At 34.5% G+C, this 26,468-nt stretch overlaps 1 protein-coding gene across 5 annotated transcripts in view; it reads left to right on the top strand.

Moving 5' to 3' along the window:
• ATRX (ATRX chromatin remodeler) overlaps window positions 1-26,468 on the top strand; it is a 336,264-nt gene that overhangs the window by 144,607 nt on the left and 165,189 nt on the right. For all 5 annotated transcript variants that reach the window (XM_041740565.1, XM_041740564.1, XM_041740562.1 and 2 more), the window contains 5 exons: window positions 2,370-2,503; window positions 2,801-2,977; window positions 4,444-4,537; window positions 18,216-18,318; window positions 19,689-19,907. In XM_041740565.1, the coding sequence (XP_041596499.1) occupies window positions 2,370-2,503; window positions 2,801-2,977; window positions 4,444-4,537; window positions 18,216-18,318; window positions 19,689-19,907 (727 nt within the window). The remainder of the gene's footprint in view (window positions 1-2,369; window positions 2,504-2,800; window positions 2,978-4,443; window positions 4,538-18,215; window positions 18,319-19,688; window positions 19,908-26,468) is intronic.

Genomic DNA, 26,468 nt, shown 5'->3' with positions numbered 1-26,468 from the left:
GTATTTTATTATCTCATGTGTATATTTCTCAGTTATTTCATGACAGTCTAGAACTTGAGTATGAATTAGGTAGTTTTTTATGTATTTTGATTTTCCATTTAGTAGACCTATTCTTAGGAGACTAGAGTTTGAAAGAAGAAAAATTTTATGGTTTCTTAAAATTAACCAAGTTTTACAGATCATATATAATTTTAGACCTTTTTTTGAACTTGTAAATACAAACAAACCAGATAATAGAAGTAACCATTAGTGTAACTAGATTAGTATTTGTATTTTTATTGGTTATTATTGTACTGCCCAAATGGTGATATGAGATCTTGTAACTGCAAGTGAACTATGTTTTCCTACTTGCAATTTATTATTCAACATTTTACATTTATGTGTGTGTGTGTGTGTGTGAGTGTGTGTGTGTGTTTGTATACACACACATTCATTCCAAAACATTGTTTTTACCTAAATTGGTTCAAGAAAGTTTTTCCTTGTCCATTGGAAATGACAAATGTAGTACGTATTTTTTTAAAAGATGTTATTTATTTATTTATGAGAGACACAGAGACATAGGCAGAGGGAGAAGCAGGCTCCCTGTAAGGAGCTCGATGTGGGACTCAGTCCCGGATCTTGGGATCACACCCTGAGCTGAAGGCAGATGCTCAACTGCTGAGCCACCCAGGCATCCCTGTAGTACGTATTAAAGATGATTTTAGAAAGGTTTTCTAAACAGATGCTTTTATTAAGTTTAAAGAACCACCCTTTATTCTGAAACTGTTTCCTAATTTGTGGAGGGTGTGTTAAAATAGTCTTTATTTTATAAAATGATGAAAATGGACAGTATTTGGCTTTAAATTTTTAATTTTGGCAAAGTGAAAAGTTGACAGCCCTATATTATTATCCATTTTAAAAAGTTTACTGTGCACAATCCAAGTCAGCAAACCACTGATACAGAAGTGTAATAACAACACTTTATAACTCAACTCCAGTAAGATTTATATTGGAGTGATCTAATCTTCACTTTATTGAAACACAAATCAGATTAAAAAAACCCACAAAAAAGCAAAATCATCCGTTGTTTCCTTTAGCACTTGCTAACACTCTGTGTAAATATTTCAGATCTATCTCATTAGGGAAGAAAGTACCAAAGGCCGATAATAAGTACTTAAGAAGTGATTACCTATTTTACTTCAGTCTGTTTTGGTGCCTTTGCTATATATCTTTGACTAAAACTAGTAATAAGGAGTTTCAAATCCAAAAATAACAAGTGCAAAACTATAATTCCAGCTGCAAATTTTTGACTGAGCTAGAGAGTTAATCTTGATTGTAGAGTGGTTGTTTATCCTGTAAGAGTTATTGTTATTTCATGCAAAACTGAGAATCATGCTACCTTCCTTTTGAAACTTTCTGTAAGGTATTCTGTGACTTACGAATTTATATCACAAAGATACTGCAGGTGCAAAACACCTCATTGTATACAAAAGCCGCATGATTGCTTTTATCTTATATTTTCAGATGTTTTCCTTAGGGTAAACATGGAAATTTATTAGGAATATATTTTATTTTAACATAATATGGCATTAAAGAAGTATTTTTTCATACTTTTAGTAGTAGATTTTTCTATTAACAAATTGGTCTTTGAGGAACATCTTGAGAAATTTTGGTATGAGTGAGGCTATTGCACTGACTACTTTTTTTGGAAAGTGAAAACTCATTTATGTTGTTTTGTGTTCTTTTACCATGTATATAATTAATAGCACTCATGCCCCTTATCTGCCCTAGTTTGAATATTATTAGGGATTTCTGATTGCTTCAATACTTAGTATATGGTATTTGCTTTCATTTCATTAACAGAATTTATGAAGTAAATTGAAATTTAAGTGCCAAAAATATTATCCTGCAGTTTGAGGCACTGTTTCATAATAAAGTGGTGTATTACACGTTGATTTTCTAAGAGTATGTTTTGCTGTCGAATAATATTCTCATGTGGAGTTTTGTCTTGGAATGCCATTTGTCTGAATAAGTTGATTAATTGTTGTGGGCTTGTCTGATACTATAGTTGTTGGATGATGGCAGCAGCATAAATATAGGATTGGAAGATTATGCAGCATCTAATTGCAATTGTTCAAAATAGTGGAAATGTCCCTCAGATTTTTAAATATATCACAGAACTATTTATAATTGGAAAAAAAGTAAGTGCTAAGAGATTTTCAAAAGTTTTGTTTGGTAGCTTAGGTTAAAACATGGTTTTGGTAGTTCTTTAATGACAGTATAAAATCTTTTTACATGTTTATTTCTATTTCGATACTGAGAATTTTTTTTTGAATTTGTTACACTTCACCACCAAATATATAGTTTTTTTTACTGTCTTTTTACTCAAGAATTGCCAAGAAGATGCTTTTAGAAGAAATTAAAGCCAATCTTTCCTCAGATGAGGATGGATCTTCAGATGATGAACCAGAAGAAGGGAAAAAAAGAACTGGAAAACACAGTGAAGAAAACCCAGGAGATGAAGGTCAGCTCCAAAGAGAAGTACAGAATGTCATAACTTGATTGCTTGACCAGTTCAGTCTTTGAGGACTATGAAATTTCATAATATATGCATTTGGAGTTTAGTAAAACATTTAGAACCTTACTATTACCTTACTCCTTTTGAGTGTCTGGTAATAATTGTACACGTTTTGTTAGTTACTGCCAATAAACAGATGATTTTTAAAGCAAAATAATTTTTACCTTTTAAAAAATCTACAAGTGTCTGGTGATATTTAATTAATAAATATGAACAGTTTACTGATTTATTTTCTTCATTTAGGAACAAAAAATCAAGTCAATTATGAATCAGATTCAGATTCTGAAGAATCTAAGAAGCCAAGATACAGACATAGGCTTTTGAGGCACAAACTCACTGTGAGTGATGGAGAATCTGGAGAAGAAAAAAAGATGAAGCCTAAAGAGCACAAAGAAGCCAAAGGCAGAAATAGAAGGAAAGGTAAGACATTTTAATTCTGAGTGTAAAGAACATATCATATTTTTTTAAAGGTAAGAAGGGAGAGAGAAAGAGGAGGAGGGCAAAGGGAAAAGGAGAAAGAAAACCCCAAGTAGGCTCCATGCTCAGCAATGAGCCCGACGTGGGGCTTGATATCATGACCCTGGGATCATGACCTGAGCTGAAATCAAGAGTCAAACACTTAACTGACTGAGCTACGCAGGTGCCCCAGTAACACACTGGTTTTATAACTAATTATAGTAATGAAATTTAAATATATCTGGACCACCTGTAGTGAGTATCAGCACACTGGTAAAAGCTATTCTCTTACATGGGAGTGAAATAACAATTTAGAGTGAGAAGAGAACCCAGAAACTTGAGAGATGACACAAGGAATATTGATTGCCTGTAACTGCAGCAAGAAGTAGTGCTTTCCTAAGGAAGAATAGAAGATGTAATTAATTTGGATAGATTTATTATATGCAAAGCTTGTACGTAGTCAGTTTGAATTTTCAAAATTCAAAATTCAAAATTTCAAATTTTTCATATTAAAAGTCTGAATCCTTCTGCATTGAGTGCTTGCATATTTCTAGCATCATGGTAAATATTGAGAATATAAAAATGAATAAGGAAATCATTGTCTTCTATGATGGTTTTCAGCCTGGTTACACATCTGGACTACTTTGGGGATTTTGAAATATATATATGACAAGACTCCATCCCAAGCCAATTATAGCATAATTGGTGGGGGTGAGACCTAGGTATCTGCATATTTTATAAAGCATCTCTGATATGTAGCCAGAGTTTGGTGTCAGTAGTTTAGTAAGAATTTTTGACATTAATATTACATGAAATTATAGCACTATGAGAGATGTTTTTTATGATAGAGGTGTTGTATAGTGTGGCACAAAGGAAGATTCACAACCCGAGCTGAAGGCAGATGCTCAAGCACTGAGCCACTCGGATGTCCCTCAGGTTTTAATTTCAGTCCCCAATCTCCCTGCTATTGTTTCCTTTTCAGAGTGCTTAGGTCATTTCTTTATGTATTCTCTTCATAGTTTCTAGTTGTTATAAATGGTAGAAGAGTCTGTATTTGCCCTTACTCCATCTTGGCCTACTTTGCTTCTTTTGAATAACCAGAATTCTTTTTAGTTTATTCACTTTTGGTAATAATGAATTTATTTTACTGATGGTTAAGTTCTTTTGTTAATTCATATACAGTTAATACTTATATTTTAATATAGAACCATAGTTTTATAACTGTAGTTGGAATACATTTGAATTATTTTTATAAATATTATTTGAGTTATTAACTGGTCTAAGCTATATGATGTGCGGTATCCACAAATGTATATGCTATGGATATTCTCATAGTGATTCATGTTTTAAATATGATGGTATTGACAAAATAAATGAATGGCATTTCTCTTGGAAAATATTTAATAACTTAAATTTTTTTTTAATTTAAGTAAGCAGTGAAGATTCTGAAGATTCTGATTTCCAAGAATCAGGAGTTAGTGAAGAAGTTAGTGAATCCGAAGATGAACAACGGCCCAGAACAAGGTAAGTATTGTATCACAGTTTCAAAAATTGTAGGAATCTTTTCTTTTTAAAGATTTTATTTATTTATTCATGAGAGACACAGAGAGAGAGAAGCAGAGACATAGGCAGAGGGAGAAGCAAGCTCCATGCAGGGAGCTGGATGTGCGACCTGATCCCAGGACCCCAGGATCATGCCCTGCGCCAAAGGCAGACGCTCAACCACTGAGCCAACCAGGCATCCCAAATTGTAGGAATTAATATGAATAACCATGCTTCAAGTTATCTGTAGAACGGTTGCTGTTACTAACAAAGTAAAATATATAATACTGTGATTTGAAACCAATTGTGAAAATTATTAATTTAAAAAGAGTTGAACATATAAACATTTCTGGTTGATTATGTGTTATAAACCAAGTGGGCTTTCAGTGTGCAAAAACACTCTTGCCTGTAATTTTTGGTTGTTATGGGAGGATGCTATAGTGTAGTAGATTAGAGGTTCTGTAGACAAAACTACCTTCTGGCTTTGCTATTTGTTATTTGTATGAATACTCTGTGCTTCAGTGTCCTCGTCCTTAAATTGGGGGATTACAATAGTACTTACCTTATTGATTATTATGGGCATTGAATGGGCTTATAATATGCCTACTTGGCAAATAATAAATATCCCCTGAATGCTAATTACTAGTCTTGGTAGCATACTAGTATTATAGTATTTAAGATTTGTTTGTTCTCTTAATACACATAGCTACTGATGTAGATTAGTAGCTATTTAAAATTCTGCTTACTTTTTAGTATAGTATTTTATTTTTTTTTATTTTTTTTTTTTAATAAATTTTTTAATTTTTATTTATTTATGATAGTCACAGAGAGAGAGAGAGAGGCAGAGACACAAGCGGAGGGAGAAGCAGGCTCCATGCACCGGGAGCCTGATGTGGGATTTGATCCCGGGTCTCCAGGATCGCGCCCTGGGCCAAAGGCAGGCGCCAAACCGCTGCGCCACCCAGGGATCCCTAGTATAGTATTTTAGATAATACTAACCATTCTAAGAATTTTTTATTTCCTCCAGAATATTGCACCTTGGCCTTTTGGCTAAAATCAGGTGTATTTTCCCCAGAACAATATTATCCATTTATAATTTATCGAATGGGCTGTTTGAATTTGTGTAAATGTGATATGTGTGTCTGCATAGGTGTCAATACTTGTAAATTTTAAAACATTTGAGATCTTTTTAGATTATTACATACGAGGTTGTGCCTGAAGTATAGCAACATATTACATTAGGGAAATAATAGGATACAAAGAGAGAGTTTTAGAACTGAGAATTCACATAACACAAAACACACCATTTTAAAGTGTAGAATTCAGTGGTTTTTAGAGTATTCACAAAGTTTTTCAGCCACCACCACTATCTAGTTTGAGAACATTTTCATCACCATAGAAAGAAACCCTGTACCCATTTCCCATTCTTCCTGCCCTCCATTCCCTGGCAAAAGCTAATCTACTTTCTTTATGGATTTACCTTCTGGACATTTTATATGATCAGTTTCATATAGTGTAAGTATTTTTTTAATGAATGGATTCTTTCATTTTGCACAGTGTTTTCAAACTTCATCCATGTTTAGCTTTAGTACTTTTATCTTTAAAATTCTTTTTAGATGACCGTAAAATACACGTGACATAAACTTCACTATCTTACCCATTAAGTCTATATTTCAGTAGTGTTAAGTATATTCACATTGTTCTGAAACTAGTCTCTTAGCTTTTTAAATCTTGATAAACAAACTCTCTTCACATAAAACAATAACTCCCCTTTCCCCCATATCCTCAAGCAACTACCATTCTACCTTCTTCTGTCTCTGTGAATTTGACTCTTGTCAAACCTTATATAAGTGGAATCATATAGTATCTGTTAAATTGTTGTGGCTGGCTTATTTCACTTAGTACAATAGCCTCAAGTATCATCTATGTTGTAACATGTATCACGGTATCCTTCCTTTTTAAGGCTAAATAATGTACCACTGTGTGCATTTACCACATTTTGTTTATCTTTTCATACATCATTCAACAATTGTCTTACTTGTACCCTTTGCTATTGTGAATAATGCTGCTGTGAACGTGAGTGTACAAATATCTCTTCAGTCCCTGCTTTCAGTTCTTTTGGTTTTATACAGCCAGGAGTAGAATTGCTGGATCATATATGATAGTTCTAAGTTTAACTTTTGAGGAACAGCCACATTGTTTTTTGTAGTAGCTGTACCATTTTACATTCTTACCAACAGCATATAAAGATTCTGCTCTCTATATATCCTCACAAACACTTGTTCTTTTCTGTTATTTTGGGGGGGGGGGTTGGGAGGGGATACTAACCATCCTAATGATTGTGAGGTCATTGTGGTTTTAATACGTATTTTCCATAATGGTTAGTGATGTTGAGCCTCTTTTCATGTGGTTTTGTGTGCTCTGGGTTAGATGAGACAGAATTCTGTCCCTTGGGCATCTGCCAGAAAAGCCAGAACATTGGGAGCAAGTCTTAGTCTTTACCTTCCTTCCTGGAGAAGGAGCTGAGAATTGGGCAGGTTCCTGCTGACCTCATTGAACTGAGCAGGAAAGTGGGTACAGCAAGTATGAGTAGAGATGCCAAAAAATATCCAACCATTTTAAGTGTGACTCTTGGTTAGGGTGTTCACTTGGTTGCTAAAGATTCTTAACTGATTTATAGAGTTCTCATAAAGTTAGTTTTTAGCATATGTTGTTTATTTTGGCTTTCTGTGGGAGAAAAAGAGCCTGGAGTTTACTAGTTGCCGTCTTTCCTGTGGTCACCTGGCTATTTTATTACTTTTAACGGCTGAATAATATTCCATTGTATAGATAATAACACATTTTATTTATCCATTCATCATCTGTTGATAGACATTTGGCTTGTTTCTATTTTTTGGCTATAATGAATACTGCTGTGAACATTTGTATATTATTTTTGCATAGTCATATGTTTTCATATTAATTCATAGGAATATACCTATTAATGGAATTGCTGGGTCACATTGTGCTCAGCTTTCTAAGGGAACCATCAAATTGTTTTGCATACTGGCCTGGCCCATCATTTTACATTTCCACCAGCAATGCACCAGAGTTCTAATTTCTGCACATCTTCACAAACATTTACTATTTCTGATTTTTTTGATGATAGCCAACCTAGTGGGCATGTGGTAGCATCTCATTGTGATTTGGATATACTTTTCCCAAATGATTATTGATGTTGAACATTTTTGCATGTGTTAACCAGCCATTTGTATGGCTAGTGTTAACTAGCCACCTCTATCTAAATTCTTTTACTAATTTTTAATTGTGTTGTCTTATTATTGATTCACAGCAGTGCTTTATATGTTGGATATAAGACCCATATCAGAATCCATTGCTTAATCCAAAGTCCTAAGGATTTATGGCTCTTCATTGATGAATTTTATAGCTTTATCTATTATATGTAGGATTTTGATCATTTTTACCCTATAATCTTTATGAAATTTTATGAAAATAAGCTTCTAGGTTTGTATGTTTAGATGGTTTTCAGTATTTTCTAGTATAAATACTTTTCATAAAAATATTTGTAGGGGCACCTGAGTGACGCAGTCAGTTAAGTGTCCAACTCTTGGTTTCAGCTCAGGTCCTGATCTCAGGGTTGTGAGATTGAGCCCCACATTGGGCTCCATACACAGGGCAGAGTCTACTTGGGACTCTCTGTCTTCCTCTGCTCTTTTCTTCTGAAATAAATAAATCTTAAAAAATATTTGTATACTCACACATCTAGAGACATAGAAATATTTTTATTAGGCATTGTTATATATACACACATGTGGGTATATTGAGACACTTGTTAGATTACTTCACTCAGTAAATTACTGAAATAACACTGTTGAGTCCAAATTGTATAATTTTAAGACTTTTGTCATGCATATTTTCATCTTTTTTCCTAAGTTTTTAAAAAAAATATTTATTCATGAGAGAGAGAGAGAGACATAGGCAGAGGGAGAAGCAAGCTCCTTGCAGGGAGCCCGATGTGAGACTTGATCCTGGATCCTGGAATCATACCTTGAGTCGAAGGCAGACACTCAACCACTGAGACACCCAGGCATCACTTTCCCTAAGTTTTTATTTAAATTCCAGTTAATATGCAGTGTAACATTCGTTTCAGATGTAGAATTTAACGATTCATCACTTACATATAATAACCAGTGCTCATCATAACAAATGCTTTCCTTAATACCCATTACCCATTTAACCAATTCTCCCGCCCACCTCCCCTCTAGTAACTGTCAGTCTGTTATCTATAGGCCAGAGTCTGTTTTCTGGTTTGCCTCTCTCTTTATTCTCCCTATGTTCATCTGTTTTGTTTCTTAAATTCCACATATGAGTGAAATTATATTTGTCTTTCTCTGACTTATTTCGCTGAGCATAATACTGTAGCTCCAGCCATTTCATTGCAAATGGCAAGATTTCATTCTTTTTGATGACTATTATTCCTTTGCATGTATGTAAATGTACATACATACACCAAATCTTTATCCATTCATCAGACAAGGAACATTTGGGTTCTTTACATAATTTGGCTATTATTGATAATGCCGCAATAAACTACAGGGTGCATGTATCCTTTCAAATCGGTATTTTTGTATCCTTTGGGTAAATACCTAGTAGTGCAAATGCTGGATCATAGGGTAGCTCTGTTTTCAACTTTTTGAGGACCCTCCATACTCTTCTCCAGAATGGCTGCACCTACCAGAATGGCTCTTCTCCAGAATGGTTAGCATTCCTACCAACAATGTAAGACAGTTTGCCTTTCTTCACATCCTTGCAAATACCTCTATTTTCCTGTGTTGTTAATGTTAGCCATTCTGACTAGTGTGAGGTGATATCTCATTGTAGATTTGTGTATTTTGCTGATGATGAGTCATGTTGATTATTTTTTCATGTGTCTAAGGCCATGTGTATGTCTTCTTTGGAAAAATGTCTTTTTGTCTCTTCTGCCCATTTTTTAACTAGATTATTTGTTTTTTCGGTTGTTGAGTTTTATACATTCTTTAATATATTTTGGGTACTAACCTTTATCAGATGTCATTTACATATATCTTCTCCCATTCCTAAGGTTGCCTTTTAGTACTGTTGCTGGTTTCTTTGTGCAGAAATTTTTTATCTTAATGAAATCCCAATATTTTATTTTTGTTTTTGTTTCCCTTTCCTCAGGGTACATATCTAGTAAGAAGTTGCTATGGCCAATGGCAAGGTTACTGCCTGAGTTATCCTCTCCTGTCTGATATTTAGGTCTTTAATCCACTTTGAATTTGTTTTTGTGCATGGTATAAGAAAGTGGTATAGTTTCATTCTTCTACATGTTGCTGTCCAGTTTTCCCAAAATCATTTGTTGAAGAGACTTTTTTCCATTGGACATTTGTTCGTGCTTTGTTGAAGATGAGCTGACCATATACTTGTAGGTCCATTTCTGTTTTTTTTATTCTATTCCATTGATCTTTGTTTCTGTTTTTGTGCTAGTACCATACTGTCTTGATTACTACAGCTTTGTAATACAGCTTGATGTCTGGAATCATGATACCTCCAGCTTTGCTTCTCTTTTTCAGGATTGCTTGGGCTGTTCAGGGACTTTTGTGGTTCCATACAAATTTTAGGATTGTTTTAGCTCTGTGAAAACTGCTGGTGGTATTTTGGTAGGGATTCCATTAAATGTGTAGTTTGCTTTAGGTAGTATAGACATTTAAGAATGTTTATTCTTTGCATCCATGAGCATGGAATGTTTTTCCATTTCTTTTTGACATCTTCGATTTCTTTCCTCAGTGTTATACTTATCAGAGTTCAGGTCTTTTACATCTTTGGTTACATTCATTCCTAGGTATCTACTATTTTTAGTTTGGTTGTAATGGAATTGACTCCGTGATTATTCTTTCTCCTGCTTCATACTGTTTGTGTAGAAATGCGAAGAATTCTGTATGGTGATTTTGTATCCCAAGACTTTATTCAAGTTGCATATCAGTTCTAGCAAGTTTTTGTTGGAGTTTTTCAGTTTTTCACTATAGAGTATCATGTTATCTACAGATAGTGCAATTTTCACCTCTTCTTGTTGATTTGGATGTCTTTTCATTCTTTTTGTTGTCTGATTGCTGAGGCTAGGACTTCCAGTACAGTTTTAAATACCAGCAGTGAGAGTGGACGTCCATGTTTTGTTCCTGACTATAGAGGATAAGCTCTCAGTTTTTTTTCTCACTGAAGATGATATTAGATGCAATTTTTTCTTTTGTGGTCGATTTTGGGTATTTATATAAGTATTTTTTTTCTAATTGTTTTTGTTGAAGTTCGATTTGCCACCATATAGTATAATACCCAGTGCTCCTTCTATCCCTACACTCTGAAGAGTTTTGATCAGGAATGGATGCTGTATTTTGTCAAATGCTTTTTCTTCATCTACTGAGAGGATCTTATGGTTCTTGTTTTGTCTCTTGTTGATGTGATCTATCACGTTGATTATTTAACGAGTGTTGAACCATCCTTTCATCCCGAAGATAAAGCCCACTTGGTCATGATGAATAATCCTTTTCATGTAGTGTTGGATCCTATTGGCTAGTATCTTGTTGAGAATTTTTGCATCTGTGTTCATCAGGGATATTGGTCTGTAATTCCCCTTTTAGATGGGGGTCTTTGGTTTTGGAATCAAGGTGATGCTGGCCTCGTAGAACGAGTTTGGAAGTATTCTGTTCCTTTCTATCCTTCGGAACAGCTTTAGTATAATAGGTATTATTTCTTCTTTAAACGTTTGATAGAATTCGCCTGGGAAGCCATCTGACCCTGGACTCTTGTGTCTTGGGAGGTTTTTGATGACTGCTTCAATTTCCTCCCTGGTTATTGGCCTGTTCAGGTTTTCTCTTTCTTCCTGTTCCAGTTTTGGTAATTTGTGGTTTTCCAGAAGTGCATCCATTTCTTTTAGATTGCCTAACTTGTTGGCAGATGGCTGCTCATAATACGTTTTTAAAATCGTTTGTATTTCCTTGGTATTGGTTGTGATCTCTCTTGTTTCATTCATGATTCTATTAATTTGTGTCTTTTTTCTTTTTAATAAGGCTGGCTAAGGATTTATGTTTCTTATTAATTCTTTCAAAGAGCCAACTCCTGGTTTTGTTGATCTGTTCCACAGTTCTTTTGGTCTCTATTTCATTGAGTTCTGCTCGAATCTATTTTTTATCTTCTTCTGCCTGGTGTAGGTTTACTTGCTATCCTTTCTTCCAATTTGTTTAGGTGGGAGGTTAGCTTGTGTATTTGAGTTTTTTTTTTTCAAGGTTTTGAAGGAAGCTTGTTTTGTAATCTATTACCCTCTTAGAACTACTTTTGCTGCATCTCAAAGATTATGAACAGTTGTATCTTCATTTTCATTAGTTTCCATGAATCTTTTTTATTCTTCTTTGATTTCCTGGTTGACCCATTCATCTTTTAGTGGGATGCTCTTCAAGCTCCATGTGTTTGAGTTTCTTCCAAATGTCTTCTTGTGATTGAGTTCTATTTTCAAAGCACTGTGGTCCAAAAATATGCAGGGGAGAATCCCAATGTTTTGGTATCAGTTGAGACCTGATTTGTGACCCAGTATGTGGTCTATTCTGGAGAAAGTTCCCGTCCACTTGAGAAGAAGGTGTATTCAGTTGTGTTTGGATGGAAGGTTCTGTAAGTATCTGTGAAATCCTTCTGGTCCAGTGTATCATTTAAGGCCCTTGTTTCTTTGGTGGTGATGTGTTTAGAATATCTGTCATTTGCAGAGAGTGCTGTGTTGAAGTCTCCTACTATTTGTATATTATTATCTAAGTATGTCTTTACTTTGGTTATTAATTGATTGATATACTTGGCAGCTCCCACATTAGGGGCATAAATATTTATGATCTTTAAGTCTTCTTGTTTATATATCCTTTAAGTATGATATAGTGTCCCTTTTCATCTCTTATTACAGTCTTTGGGATAAACTTTATCTGATATGAGGATTGCTACCCCAACTTTCTTTTGAGGACCATTTGAATGGTAAATGATTCCAGCCCTTCATTTTCAGGCTGGAGGTGTCCTTAGGTCTAAATTGAATTCTTGACGACAGTATATAGATGGGTCTTGCTTTTTTATCCATGATACCCTTCATCTTTTGATTGGGTTATTTAGCCCATTCATGTTTAGAGTAACTATTGAAATATATGAATTTAGTGTCATTGTATTATGTATTCAGCCCCTTTTCTGTGGATTGTTTCTTTGGACTCCCTCTTTCTTTTACAGGGTCCCCGTTAATATTTCTTTTAAAGCTGGTTTGGTGGTCACTTATTCTTTCAGTTTCTGCGTATCCTGGAAGCTCTTTTTCTCTTCTTCTATTCTGAATGAAAGACTTGCTGGATAAAGTATTCTTGGCTGCATGTTCTTCTCATTGATTACCCTGTATATATCATGCCAGCCCCCTTCTGGCCTTGCAGGTCTCTGGAGAGGTCTGCTGTTAATCTAATATTTCTTCCCATTTAATTTAAGAATCTCTTGTCTTGCACGAGTTCAAGAATTTTCTCTGTATCTTTGAAATTTGCAAGTTTCACTATTAAATGTTGAGGTGTTATACGGTTTTTATTGATTTTTGGGGAGTCTTCTCTATCTCTTGGATCTGAATGCCTGTTTCTTTCCCATGATTTGGGAAGTTTTCAGCTATGATTTGTTTAAATATACTTTGTGGTCCCTCCTCTCTCTCTCAGCCTCTTCTGGAATCCCATTTAGATGTATATTCTTCCTTTTCAAGCTGTCATTTATTTCCCTAAGCCTTTCCTCATGTGCTCTTATTGGTTTTTCTCTTTTTTCCTAACCTTTCTTCCTTACCATCAACTTGTCTTCTATGTGACTCATTCTCTTTTCCACTTCATTAACCGTAGTAATTAGAACATCCAGTTTGGATTGCATCTCATTTAATCTGTTTTTAATTACAGCCTGATTAGATCTCAATTCTGAGGTAAAGAAGTTTCTGGAGTCCTTTATGTTTTTTTTCCACAGCCACCAGGAAGTTTATAATTGTACTTCTGAATTGAATTTCTGACACTGTATTTATTTATTTATTTTTTATTTATTTATTTTTCTGACATTGTATTTAAATCAAAGTTCTGTTACTGTGTGATAGAGAGTACTGTTTCTGTTTCTTTCTTTTGTGGTGAATTTTTCCTTCTAGTCATTTTGTCCAGTATAGAGTGCGTGTATGAGTGGGCTGAGTCAAAAATATCAACCAAGACCATAGTAAAGTACACCCTAGATGATTTCAAAGAGGTCAGATACCAGAAAATAAAAAAGGAGAACAGAAGAAAATAAAATAATAGGACCACTAAAGTGAACAATTTTAAAACAAAGTAGTAAAAATAAAAAGCCAAGAATCAAAAACATAGGAGAGGAAAAAAGAAAAATATTAAAATAGGAAAGAAAAGAGGAAATAGAAGAAAAAGGGGGGGATGATGGTGGTGAGGAAGTGGTAGTGGAGAGAGAATGTAGTCTACCTGAGAGGTCTTAGAGGGTGATCCTTTCGGTTCTGATTGTATTTTGTTTTGTATGTTAGAAGATGCTCAATCCCAAATTTATATAAACCAGCAATACTTATATAAAGCTCCAACATTCACCACCAAAAGATAAAAGAGGGGAGCAGAATGGGAAGGAAGAGAGATTATAAGATCACAGAATGAACCATCATGGTATTCCACTTGGTTCTGGATGTATGTTGGTCGTGTGTCAGAATGTACTAACTTCCACCATTGCAATTTAAAATGAGGGAGAAAAAACAAAAACCACAAAAACAAATATGCATATCTTGTATATCTAATTGAATACATTGAAGGGAATCTAGAAGTGAAAAATACGTCTAAGACAGGTAATTGTGGAAATATGGAAGTGAAAATGGAAAAAAAAACTTGAAAATGAAGAGCTGGTATAATATTGTAGTTAAGGTGAGAAAACGGGAAAAATATCGGAAATTTTCTTCTGATACAAAAACTAGTTGTAATGGAAAAAAAAAAACCCACAAAACCACACAAAACAGAAAGGATCCTGTTGTTGTATATAGTATTTTCCCTGAGTCCTGGAGCTTTCCAGTGCTGCTTGGTCAATGAACCTGCTCTTCCCTTGTTCTTCCAGCAGTTCTTCTGGGGGAGGGCTCTGTTGTGCTGTTTCTCAGGTGTCTGTGCCTGGGTGGAGATGCCCTGCCCTTTGCCATATGCTGGGTTCAGTGTGAGCTTTCTATCCTGTGAGGCCTTTTTTTCCCTAGAGGCCCCGCCTCTTGCAGGCACAAGGTGAAACAAAGAGGAAAAACAATGGCGGCAGCCAGATTTCTAGCTCTGGAGTTGAGCTCCCCAGGAGTAACTAACAGCAGTATCCCAGTTCTCACTGGCCTAGGTGCTCTTGGGGGCAGGTGCAGGTGCAGTTGCACTGATCTGCATAGCCTGTAAGGCGCCCAGCGGCCGGAAAGTTCTTGCTTTTCTGTGCCCTCCCACTTCTGCCTGTCCCAGGTGTAAAGAAGGATTGCTGGTTTTATCCACTTGGGCAGCTTGGAATCCGGGTCTTGTGCTGCTGTATCTGCACTCCCGCGTATGTCTTTCCATAAGGGAACGGGGTACAGCCATCTCCATCTGGAGCTGGTCCGCCTAAGCAACTCGCTTCTCCCAAAAGCCCCAGAGGGCTGCAGCTCTCCAGCCCTTTACCAACACTGGACTGTGGTTTGCAGTGAGCTTTTCCCCAGGTACTCCATCTCTTACAGTGACTCCGGGAATTTTGAGGCTTCACTATCCCTCTGCTATTTTGCCCAATTTCCCTGCTAAACACTTTTCCATCAGGGAAAACTCCAGCGTGGATTTTAAAGTTCCCACATCTCCTGGGCTGGGCTTTCCTGCCCCTGAGGTTTTGATGCTCCACTTTAGCCCGGCTACTCCAGGTTCCTCTCTCCCACCTTATTCTATTTAGATTTTTTTTTCACCTTCCTACCTTGTTAGAAGTGAAAACTTTTCTCTCTGTAGCATTCTAGCTGTTCTCTCTTTAAATCTCAGGTTGAGTTCATAAGTGTACAGGATGTTTTGAAAGTTATCTAGGTAAGTATCTGGGGCCAGGTGAGTTGAGGACCCATACTCTTCTGCCATCTTACCCCTCCCTCTTAGATGTAGGTTTTTCATTTATGGCCTTTATGATTTCAGGTATGTTCTCTGTATCCCTACTTTGTGGAGGGTTTTTATCATGAGTGGATGCCGTAATTTGTCAAATGCTGTTTCTCCATCTATTTAGAGGATTATATAGTTCTTATCCTTTCTTTTATTAATGTGGTTTATCATGTTGATTTGTGAATATTGAATTGCCCTGGTAGACAAGGAATAATAAATTCCACTTGATCATGGTCATTGAGTCTTTTAATGTACTGTTGAATTAGATTTGCTAGTAGTTTGTTGAGAATTTTTGCATCCATGGGTCATCAGGGATGTTGGCCTACTTGTAATTCTCTCTTTTTTAGTGGAGCCTTCTTTTGTTTTGATATCAGATTAATACTGGCCTCCTAGAATGAATTTGGTAGTTTTTCTTCCAGTTCTATATTTTGGAATGGTTTGAGAAGAATACATATTAACTCTTCCTTAAACATATGGTAAAGTTCCCCTGTCAAGCCATCTGCCCCAAGATTTTGTGTTTTGGGAGATTTTTGATTACTCAATTTCTTTCGTGCTTATTGGTCTGTCCAAGTTTTCTCTTTCTTCCTGTTTCAGTTTTAATAGTTTATATGTTTCTAGGAATTTATCCCTTTCTTCCAGATTGCCCAGATTGTTGGCACAGAATATTTCATAACTTTCTCTTACAGTTGTATTTTCTGTGGTCGTTATTTCTCCTCTCTCATTTGTGATTTTGTTTATTTTGATCCTTTCCCTTTTGTTTTCGATAAGTCTGCCTCGAGATTTATAAATTTGGGGATGAATTTCTCTGTCTTGGCATTCATCTAGGTCTTTTTCTTTGTGTTAGAAAAGCTTGTCACATTTCTTGATTCTGCGAGAAATGGCTTTATAGAAAAGAATCATATACTGTCCAGGGCCTGCTGCTTCAGGAAGTACCTCTTATGTGTCTGTGCCTATGCTGAGGTGTGCAGTTTATGGGGATTGTCTCCTGCTGGTTCTTTTCTCCCCAAACATCCAATGCCACCTCTCATAAATGCACTCTCCCAAGAGGGAACAATCTCTCCCAGTGCACTGTAGGCAATCCTCAGATCATGCCATCTGCCTGTGAGTTGCTTTCCTGTCTTCTAAGAGCAGGGCAGCACTTTCAAGTCTATTTCAGCCAAGCCCAGGGACCTTTAAAACTCCAGTCTTTGAGCTCCCTGCTTCCAAAAACTCATGAAAATCAGCTCCTTTCATTTTCCCAGCCTATGGCTTTTGGGACTATCCTCTTTGCACATCCTTGTGTGCTCTACCCTCTCTCACCTTTCTCTCTGACCAGGGCTCCCTCCCCTCTGCATCACCCATGATCCATTTCTCCCCTAAACCACCTCTCTGCACTTTCTTCTTGGATGTGCCCTCTTCTCTCCCTCTAATTGTGCTGTTTGTTCTTTCAGTCTTCAGGTCTTTCCTTGGGTCTTCAGAACGATTTGATAATTATTTACCTGTGTTTGAGGGGCTATACAATCCCCTAGGGTCCTTTTACTATTCCGCTCTGGTAACTCCCTTTTGTCATACCTATTTTCAAACTGTCTTATAAAAGTCATTTTTTTCCTTCCTGCAGCATAATATGTAATTAACCATTTTCTCACTTTTTCAACAATGAAATAGTAGTATGTTACATAGAACATATATCTTAAGGGTATTTTGGTCCATTTTTAGCTAATTTTTATATATTATGTTAGGTAGATAGGGGTCCAACTTCATTCCTGTGCATGTAGATAACTAGTTGTCTCAGTACTACTTATTAAAAAGATGTTTTTTTTACCTCTTGCATTTTCTTGACATCCTTGTGGAAGATCAGTTGATCACAAATATAATGTTTTATTTCTGGACTCATATTTCTCTTTCATTGATCTGTATGTCTGTTATTTATGCCTGGAATGTGCTGTCTTGATATATGTAACTGTTTACCAGCCTCTAAGCCCAGAAGTACTTTTTTGCCAGTGGCTGTTGTTACTGTTTTCTTTTTTTAATATATGTGCACTTATATGAAGAAAGTAGTATCTAGCCCTTATAATCTGCCTTTTTTTTAAGGAATGGTGAATATTTTTCATTTGTATATTGGTTATTAATATTTCTAAAGACCCTCCATCCATCTTTAAAAAAATTTTAGAGAGTGAGTGGGGGGAAGGGGAGAGGGAGAGAGAAAATTTAACGTAGACTCTACATGGTTCTGGATCCCATGACCCTGGGATCTTGAGCCTAAATCAAGAGTTGGACGCTTAACTGACTGAGCCACCTAGGTATCCTCATCCATCTTGTAACTGATGCTAAACCTCCCCTCTGAAAAACTTAAAATGTTGATCATTGGATTAAAATTAAGGGTTATCAAGTGAAGATTTTTTTGCTTTTTGTTTTCCTTGTCTTTTTAAGGAATGTACTCAAAGGTAAATTAGCTGTAGAATAGTATGTAATTAATTTAAGGAAATTTGTCATAAGGTATTTCATTTTGCATTTTAAATGTTCTTTAGATCTGCAAAGAAAGCAGAGTTGGAAGAGAATCAGCGGAGTTATAAACAGAAAAAGAAAAGGCGACGCATTAAGGTTCAAGAAGACTCATCCAGTGAAAACAAGGTAATGACATTTATTATGTGCTTGAGTTACAACTACAGTAGAGTAGAAGTAAATATGTTACTACTTTTTCTGCATTCCATTCCTTAGTTTAACTTTGCTGGTTTATTTATATTTTAACACCTTTGTGGAAGGATTGACTTATTGAATGTATAAATATGCAAAAATAGTATGACATATTATTGATTTTTTTTCTGTTCCTTAACTAAATCTGATGGAAATTTTAAGTTGCTCTTATTCATTATTTTATACTCTTGGTGCTATAGAATTGATGAGAATTATTCTATTTTCTGAAGACATAAAACATTTTATTCCGAATAATGATTCATGTGTGAATAAATTTATTTCAGAAATGATGCTAGCAAATTCATTTCATATATATAAATAAGATTATGTAAAGTAGAATTTCTCTGTAATATGTTTCATTCTGACACTGTTCTCCTGTGGGGAGGGAAGATTCATTTTTTTTAAACAATCCTTTCAACAATTTCTAAGTGTACATTTCAGGGGTCTTAATTAAATTCAAAATTTAAAACTCTGTACCAGACCCTTTTAAGCTCATCTAGTTTCTTTATTTATGAATTTGCCTATTTTAAGTACTTCATATTAAGTGGCATCATACGATATTTGTCCTTTTGTGTCTGGCTTATTTCACTGACAGTGTTTTCAAGGTTCATCCATGTTGTAGACTGTATCACAATTTCCTTTCTTTTCAGTGCTAAATAATATTCCATTATATGTATATATTGCATTGTGTTTATTCATTCATTATATATATATTTATTCATTCATTCATTCATTCATTCATTTGTTGATGGACATTTGGGTTGTTTCCATCTTAGGGTATTTTGAATAATAGTATTGTGAATGTGGGTGTAGAAATAATTTTAGTCCCTGCTTTTAAATATTTTGGTTATAACCTGACTTATGGCATTGGTAATCATTTGGTAATTTTGTGTTTAACTTTTTGAGGCACCATCACTTTGTTTTCCCAGTGTACCAGGCTTCCAGTTTTTCTACATTGTCACCAAAACTTATTATTATTTTTTTATTTTTCTAATAGCCATCCTAATGGGTGCATGATAGTATCTCATTTGTGGTTTTGATTTAAATTTCCCTAATGATAAGTAATGTTGAACATCTTTTCACATGATTATTGGATATTTCTGTATCTTCTTTGGAGACATATCTGCCTGTTCCTTTGCCCCCTTTTCTGGGTTGTTTTTTAATGTTCTTTTTTATTGCAAAGTATAATTCTAAAGCTTTTAATTATGTTTTCTTTTACCTTTTCTTGGTATATTAATTATTGGAATATGAAATGGGTAAATTAGACAACTTTGTGGTATTTACCTCTGGTCATGTAAATTCCATAGAGTAATTCTGAAGAAGATAAAGAAAATGATGAAGAGGAAGAAGAAGAAGAAGAAGATGAAAATGATGATTCCAAGTCTCCTGGAAAAGGCAGAAAGAAAATTAGAAAGATTCTTAAAGATGATAAACTAAGAACTGAGACACAAAATGCTCTTAAGGAAGAGGAAGAGAGGCGAAAACGTATTGCTGAGAGGGAACGTGAGCGGGAAAAATTGAGAGAGGTAAACCAGTTTTTTAGAATTTCAAAAAATGTGTCTTTCATAGATTCACACACACACACAGATATTAGTATTTTAAGAATAGCATGTTGTAATCACATTTTTAATTATAGTTGCTTTTCCCTATTAGTATTTTATGCAGCTTTTCTTTTTAAAGATTATATTTATTTATTTAAAAATAGAGAGAGTGTGTGTGCATATGCATGCCACGAGGGAGCAAATGGAGAGGGACAAGCAGATTCTGCACTGAGCATAGAGCCCAGCTTGGGGCTTGATCCCATGAGCCTGAGATCATGACCTGAGCTAAAATAAAGAATGGTTGCTTAACTGACTGGGCCATCCAGGTACCCCTATTTTATGCAACTTAGAAATCTTCATTAGGCTATATTAATATAATTAGATACTTAAAAAGGCTTGAGATTCTTGAGTGATCACCAAAGTGTGTTTTTTCTGGGGTAGAAAATGTTTAAATATTATTGCTTAAATTCATAAAATATTTTGATTTATTTAAATAAACTTTTTATTGTGATAGATGTCAAGCACATGTACAAGCAGAGTATTATAAATCTCCATGTACCATATAACTCAGCTTCAACAGTTACCAATACATGGCCAGTTTATTTTATCTATTCTCTTCAGATTATTTTAGAGAAGTCTAAGAAATCATGCATTCTGTCTATATATAGTCAGAATATATTGTCAAAAGATAAGGACCCTTTTGACATTATTATAGTACCATTTTACACTTAAAATTATTATTAATTTCATAGTATCATCAAATATCTAGTTAATATTCCAAATTCCTTCATTTTCCTCACAAACATATTAGTGGTTTTTAAAGATTTATTATTTATTTGAGAGAGACAGGGCAGGGGTGGGGGAGGAGGGCTAGAGGGAGAGGGAGCGAGAGAATCCCAAGCAGACTCCCCGCTGAGCATAGAGCTGGTGCAGCTGCTGCAGGGCTCCATGTCATGACCCTGAGATCATGACCTGAGCCAAAACCAAGAGTTGAATGCTTAACCAACTGAGCCACCCAGGTACCCACATATTAGTGGTTTTTAAAAATAGTTGGTATGAATTAGGATAATAAGAAAGTCTTGCTATAGGTCATGTTGCTTTTAGATGTTATACCTCATAAGTCTATTTTTATTTTGAATATAAAGATTTCTGTTTTGCATTTTTTCTTTCTTATAGTACATGTGTTTAAAAAGCTGGATTATTTGTGTAGAATTTCCTGTATTTTGAGCTTTGTTGGTCACATTCCTATGGTGTATTTTCACTGGCTCTCCAATATGTCCTATAAACTGTTAGATATAGAGTTCTGATCAGATTTAGATTTAGTTCTTTTTTGGCAATAAAACTTATGGGTGGTAATATATACCTCTTGCGTCTTACCTAGAGGTACTTCTAAAAGAGGTTGTCTCTCTTTGTGATGTTATTTAAATTTTATTTTTAAAATTTAAACAATAGCATTTGATAAATAGACATTAAAGTTCTATTTATCATTTTCTTCTTCTGATCCTATCAGTATACATACATGCGTTTCATATAACTGCTGTCACTGGATGTGGTATATGCTGTATTTTCCTCTCCCTTTTATTTCACATAATTTACATATATATTAACATGTTTCAGGTACTTTTATTTTTTTATAATGTTTATTTTCTAATTAATTTTTTGGTTTACTAAATTGAGTATATGTGCTTTTTAAAAATCAAGTATTACCATAAGGCTACATTGAAAAAAAAAACAATAGTCTTCTGTTTTGCCCAGACTCTTCTCACATGTCATGACTCAGTTCTAGTTATTCTTTGCATTTACTTATATATTTTTGTTTGATATGCTTATAATGCTATTTCTTTATTTCTGTTTTAGATAATACCATTATTATATGATAGTTATGGATTTAGTTTTCATATACTGCCTGCCAGACCCTTTCCTCCTTTCATTCTCTTAGTATGGTTATTCCACAGTTCTGGTGCAATCATTTGTCGCTGTTTGCATGACTGTAACTATGTAAATATTCACAGCAGGGCTGCATAGTGTATATTGCATGTATATCTCATACACACACACGTATGTGTGTGTGTGTGTGTGTGTGTGTGTGTGTATATATATAGTATGTAATGATTACATTCGTATGTATATTCTTTTTTTTTTATTTCCCTAGAGTTAATAATGTTTTGGATTTTTTTGTCTTATTTTCCGTATATCTTTGACTACTGAATTTCCTATTTAGTAAAATCCTAAAATTCCTCAGTAACTTTAATACATCAGATGATTGATCAGTTTAGTTTTTTTCTGAAATGACACCTGGGGCCTTTTCCCCCCATTCTAATCTGGTCTGTTTTATCTACTTTTACTATTCTGGGAATTTCTTCACCCACCTCTTGTTTTGGATCTCTTATTTCCTAGATACTTACTTTCCCATGCACCTTACTTCCCTGAATTTTTCAAGTGGATTAGTCACCTCACTTTAATAACGGACTAATTTGATGATCTGGTAGGTCTGACTGTTCAACCAATTTTCCTGCTTTCACTCCACACTTCTCCTGAACTATTTGTGTTAACTGGTGCCTCCTTTTCCTTAACCATCTGAGGAATATAAAATATGTGATTCTTGTTGGTTTTCTTCACTACAGGAATATAAGTTTCAGCCTTATTTTGTTATGTCATTTGACATTTGTCCATATGCCTTTTAGCTTTCACAGCTCTGTTGATATTTCGTTTCTGCCAGGATCTTCCTTTTTTTTTTTAACCTGTGGGATTATAACGTTTCTGTTCTATTATATCATTTCAGTAAAGAACTATTTCATTCCACCATTTTGAGCCACTTGCAATGGTTTTGCTTAAGTAAACTTTCCCAAGAAATTTAATATAGTTTTGTATAGCCACCAATTATGTATGATGTATTTCCTGTATCAAGTTCACAACCAGAGAACTTTATCAAAGGTATATTTCCAAGTAGCCATTACCACAATTAAGATGTAGAAAAGTTTAATCAGTATTTCTTGGTCAGTCCTCAACCCCATATACCTAGCTGTAGGGAATCTGTGATCTACTTTTATCACTGTAGATTATATTTGCCTTTTTAAAAGTTTCATATCAATGAAATCACATAGTATATTATGTAATTTTCAGTTTAACAATTTTGAGATTTATCTATGTGTTTCAGGTACTTTGTTGAGTACTATTCCAATGTATGGATAGGCTACAGGTTATTCACTAATTGATGAACATTTGGGTTATTTTTGGCTTATGGATCAATTTGTTATAAATATCTTTATACAAGTCTTTTTGTAGAAAGATGTTTTTGTTTCCCTTGGGAAAATACCTTTGAGTGGTATTACTGGGCCATATGGTATGTGCATGTTTAATTTCAAATTCCATTTGTTTGTTGCTGGTGTATAGGAAAATAATTATCTTTTGTATATTAACCTTATATTCTGCATCCTTGCTGTAATCATTAGTTCTAGATTGTTTTCATCAGTTCTTTTGGATTTTCTCTATATGAGATCATTTCATCTGTGAACAAAGAGTTTTATTTCTTCCTTCCCAATCTGTGTACTTTTTAAAATTGCTTTTCTTTTTTGTTGCATTAGTTAAAATTTCTGGTACAGTGTTCAAAAGGAATAGTGAGAGAATATCCTTGCCTTTACTTGACCTTAGTGTGAAAGATTATAGTTCTCACCATTTAGTATTATGTTAGCTGTTGGATTTTTGTAGGTACTCTTTATCAAGTTGTGTAAGTTCTCCTCTATTTCTCATTTACTGTGAATTTTTATCATGAATGGGTGCTGGATTTTTGCTGCATCTGTTGTTAGGATCATGTGATTTTTAAAGCCTGTTGATAATGATGCATTATGTAAATATTTGAATGTTGAACCAGTGCATATCTGGGATAAATCCTACTTGGTTATGGTGTATAATTCTTTTAATACATTTTTGGATTTTATTTGGTAACAGTTTGTTGAGGGTTTTTGCACCTATGATTATGGGAGATACCGATTTGTAGTTTCACATCATGTCTTGGTATTAGGGTAGTGATGGCCTGATATATTAAATTAGGAAGTGTTCTCTCTGATTTATCCTCTAAAAAAGATTGTAGAAAATTGGTATAATGTCTTCCTTAAATGTTTGTTGAATTTACCTGTAAACCCACCAGTGGTGCTGTTTTGGAAGGTTATTAATTATTGACTTAATTTCTATAACATATATAATCCTATTTAGATTAATGATTGGCTTTGTTTTCTGGTGTGGCTATAACAATTTGAATTATCATCAGCAATATATGGGAATTCAATTTCTCCATGTCCTACCAATATTAGTTATTGGCAGTTTTAAAAATATCAGCCATTTTATTTTATTTTATTTTATTTTTAAATTTCAGCCATTTTAATAGATGTGTAGTGTTATTTCATTGTTACTTTAATTTGCATTTTTTCTGATGACTAATAAGGTTAAACATCTTTTCATGGGGTTAATGGCCATTTATATATCCTTGTGATGTGTTCATTCAGATATTTTGTTCTTTTTTTGTGTGCAAGGAGTTTTTGTCTTTTTATTTAGTCATGATCTTTATTTTGTATACAAGTAATTTTTCAGATTTATATATATTTTTCCTTTGTGGCTTCTCTCTTTATTTCTTTAGTGGTATCTTTCAAAACTTTAAAAAGCAGAAGTTTTGAACTTTGATGAAGTCTTATCAGTTTTAATTTTTCTTTTCTTTCTGTTGCACACGTGTGTGTCCCATTTAAGAAATCTTGGTTTACCCCAAAGTTGCAAATATTTTCCTCTCTGAATTTCTTCTCAAAATCATATACTTTTCAGTTTAAGTTTGTGATTTCTTTCATGTTAATTTTAGCATGTTAATTATATGTGACATATAGGTGAAGATTTATATTTTATTCTAGTAAGTTATTCTAGCATTATTTGTTTTAAGACTTATTTCTCCATGTAATTACTTTGGATCTTTGTAAAAAAATCAACTTATCACATATTTGTGAATCAGTTCCTCTATATTTCTATCCTTAAACTAAAACCACACATACTTTGATAATATAAATTTATATTTTATAGTAAATCTTGATATCAGATACTCCTACAACTTTGTTCTACTTTTTTTTTAAGATTTTATTTATTCATGAAAGACACACAGAGAGAAAGGCAGAGACATAGGCAAAGGGAGAAGCAGGCTCTCCATGGGGAGCCTGATGTGAGACTTGATCCTGAGACCGCGGATCACACCCCGAGCTAGGGGCAGGTGCTCAACTGCTGAGCCACCCAGGTGTTCCTTGTTCTACTTTTTCAGAATTGTTTGGGCTATTAACTGTTATTTCCATTTCCATATAAATTATATTTTAGTATCATGTTGCCAATTTTCATAAGAATCCTTCTGGAACTTTTATTGGGATTGTGTTGGATCTTTATATCAGTGACCTCTTAGCAGTATTTGTCTCTTGTTACATGAATATAGTATGTCTCTCCATTTATTTAGTTTTCCTTTGATTTCTCTTAGCAGTGTTTGATACTTTTCGTTGTACAAATCTAACATATATTTTGCTAAATTTATCCCTAAGTAGTTCATGTTTTCTGTTGTCCTGATAAATGAAATGTCAAGTGATTTAATGACTTTGTATTCTGTGATTTAGCTAAATTCTCTTAACTAGTTCTGGTAGCCCTTTTATAGATTCTTGATAATTTTCCACCTTTATAATCATGTCCATACATAAATAATCACTAGTTTACTAATTTTACTAATTTCTTTCAAATCTATTGATAATTTCTGTTTTATTTATTTATTAAAGATTTTATTTATTTATTCACGAGAAACACACAGAGAGAGGCAGAGACAGAGGCAGAGGGAGAAATAGACTCCACGCAGGGAGCCCGATGTGGGACTTGATCCCGGACCCTGGGATCATGCTCTGAGCTGAAGGCAGATGCTCAACCACTGAGCCACCCAGGCATCCCCGATAATTTCTGTTTTAAAATTATGAATGGATGTAATTTCTCTCTTGCTCTTTTTTTTTTTTAAGAGAGAGAAAGAGTATGTGTGACTGGTTGGGGGTGTGTGCAAAGGGAGAAGGAGAGAGAACATCTGAAGCAGGCTCTGTGCTCAGTGCAGTGCCCAACACAGGGCTTGATCTCACAACCTTGAGATCATGACCTGAGCTGAAATCAAGAGTCAGATGCTTAATCGACTGAGCCACAGGCACCCCTAAGTTTCTCTTTTTTAATTGAAGTATAGTTGACATACAATATTATGTTAGTTTTAAGTGAACAACATATTTGGCATTTATATACATTATGAAATGATCAGCAGTGTAATTCTAGTTGCCATCTGTTCACCAGAGTTTTATTACAATATTATTTATAATATTCCCTATATTGTACTTTAATTACCTGTGACTTATTTATTTTATAACTGCAAGTTTGTACCTCTTGATTGCTTTCACTTCACTCATCCACTCTACCTCCTTCCCCTCTGGCAACCACCAGTTTGTTCTCTGTGTTTGAGTGTGTTCCTATTTTATTTTGTGTATAGATTCTACATATAAGTGA

This window comes from Vulpes lagopus, chromosome X (assembly GCF_018345385.1).
Source record: "Vulpes lagopus strain Blue_001 chromosome X, ASM1834538v1, whole genome shotgun sequence".
Lineage (NCBI taxonomy): Eukaryota > Metazoa > Chordata > Mammalia > Carnivora > Canidae > Vulpes > Vulpes lagopus.
Note: the sequence above shows the minus strand (reverse complement) of the source record. Positions and strands in the feature narration are given on the sequence as shown.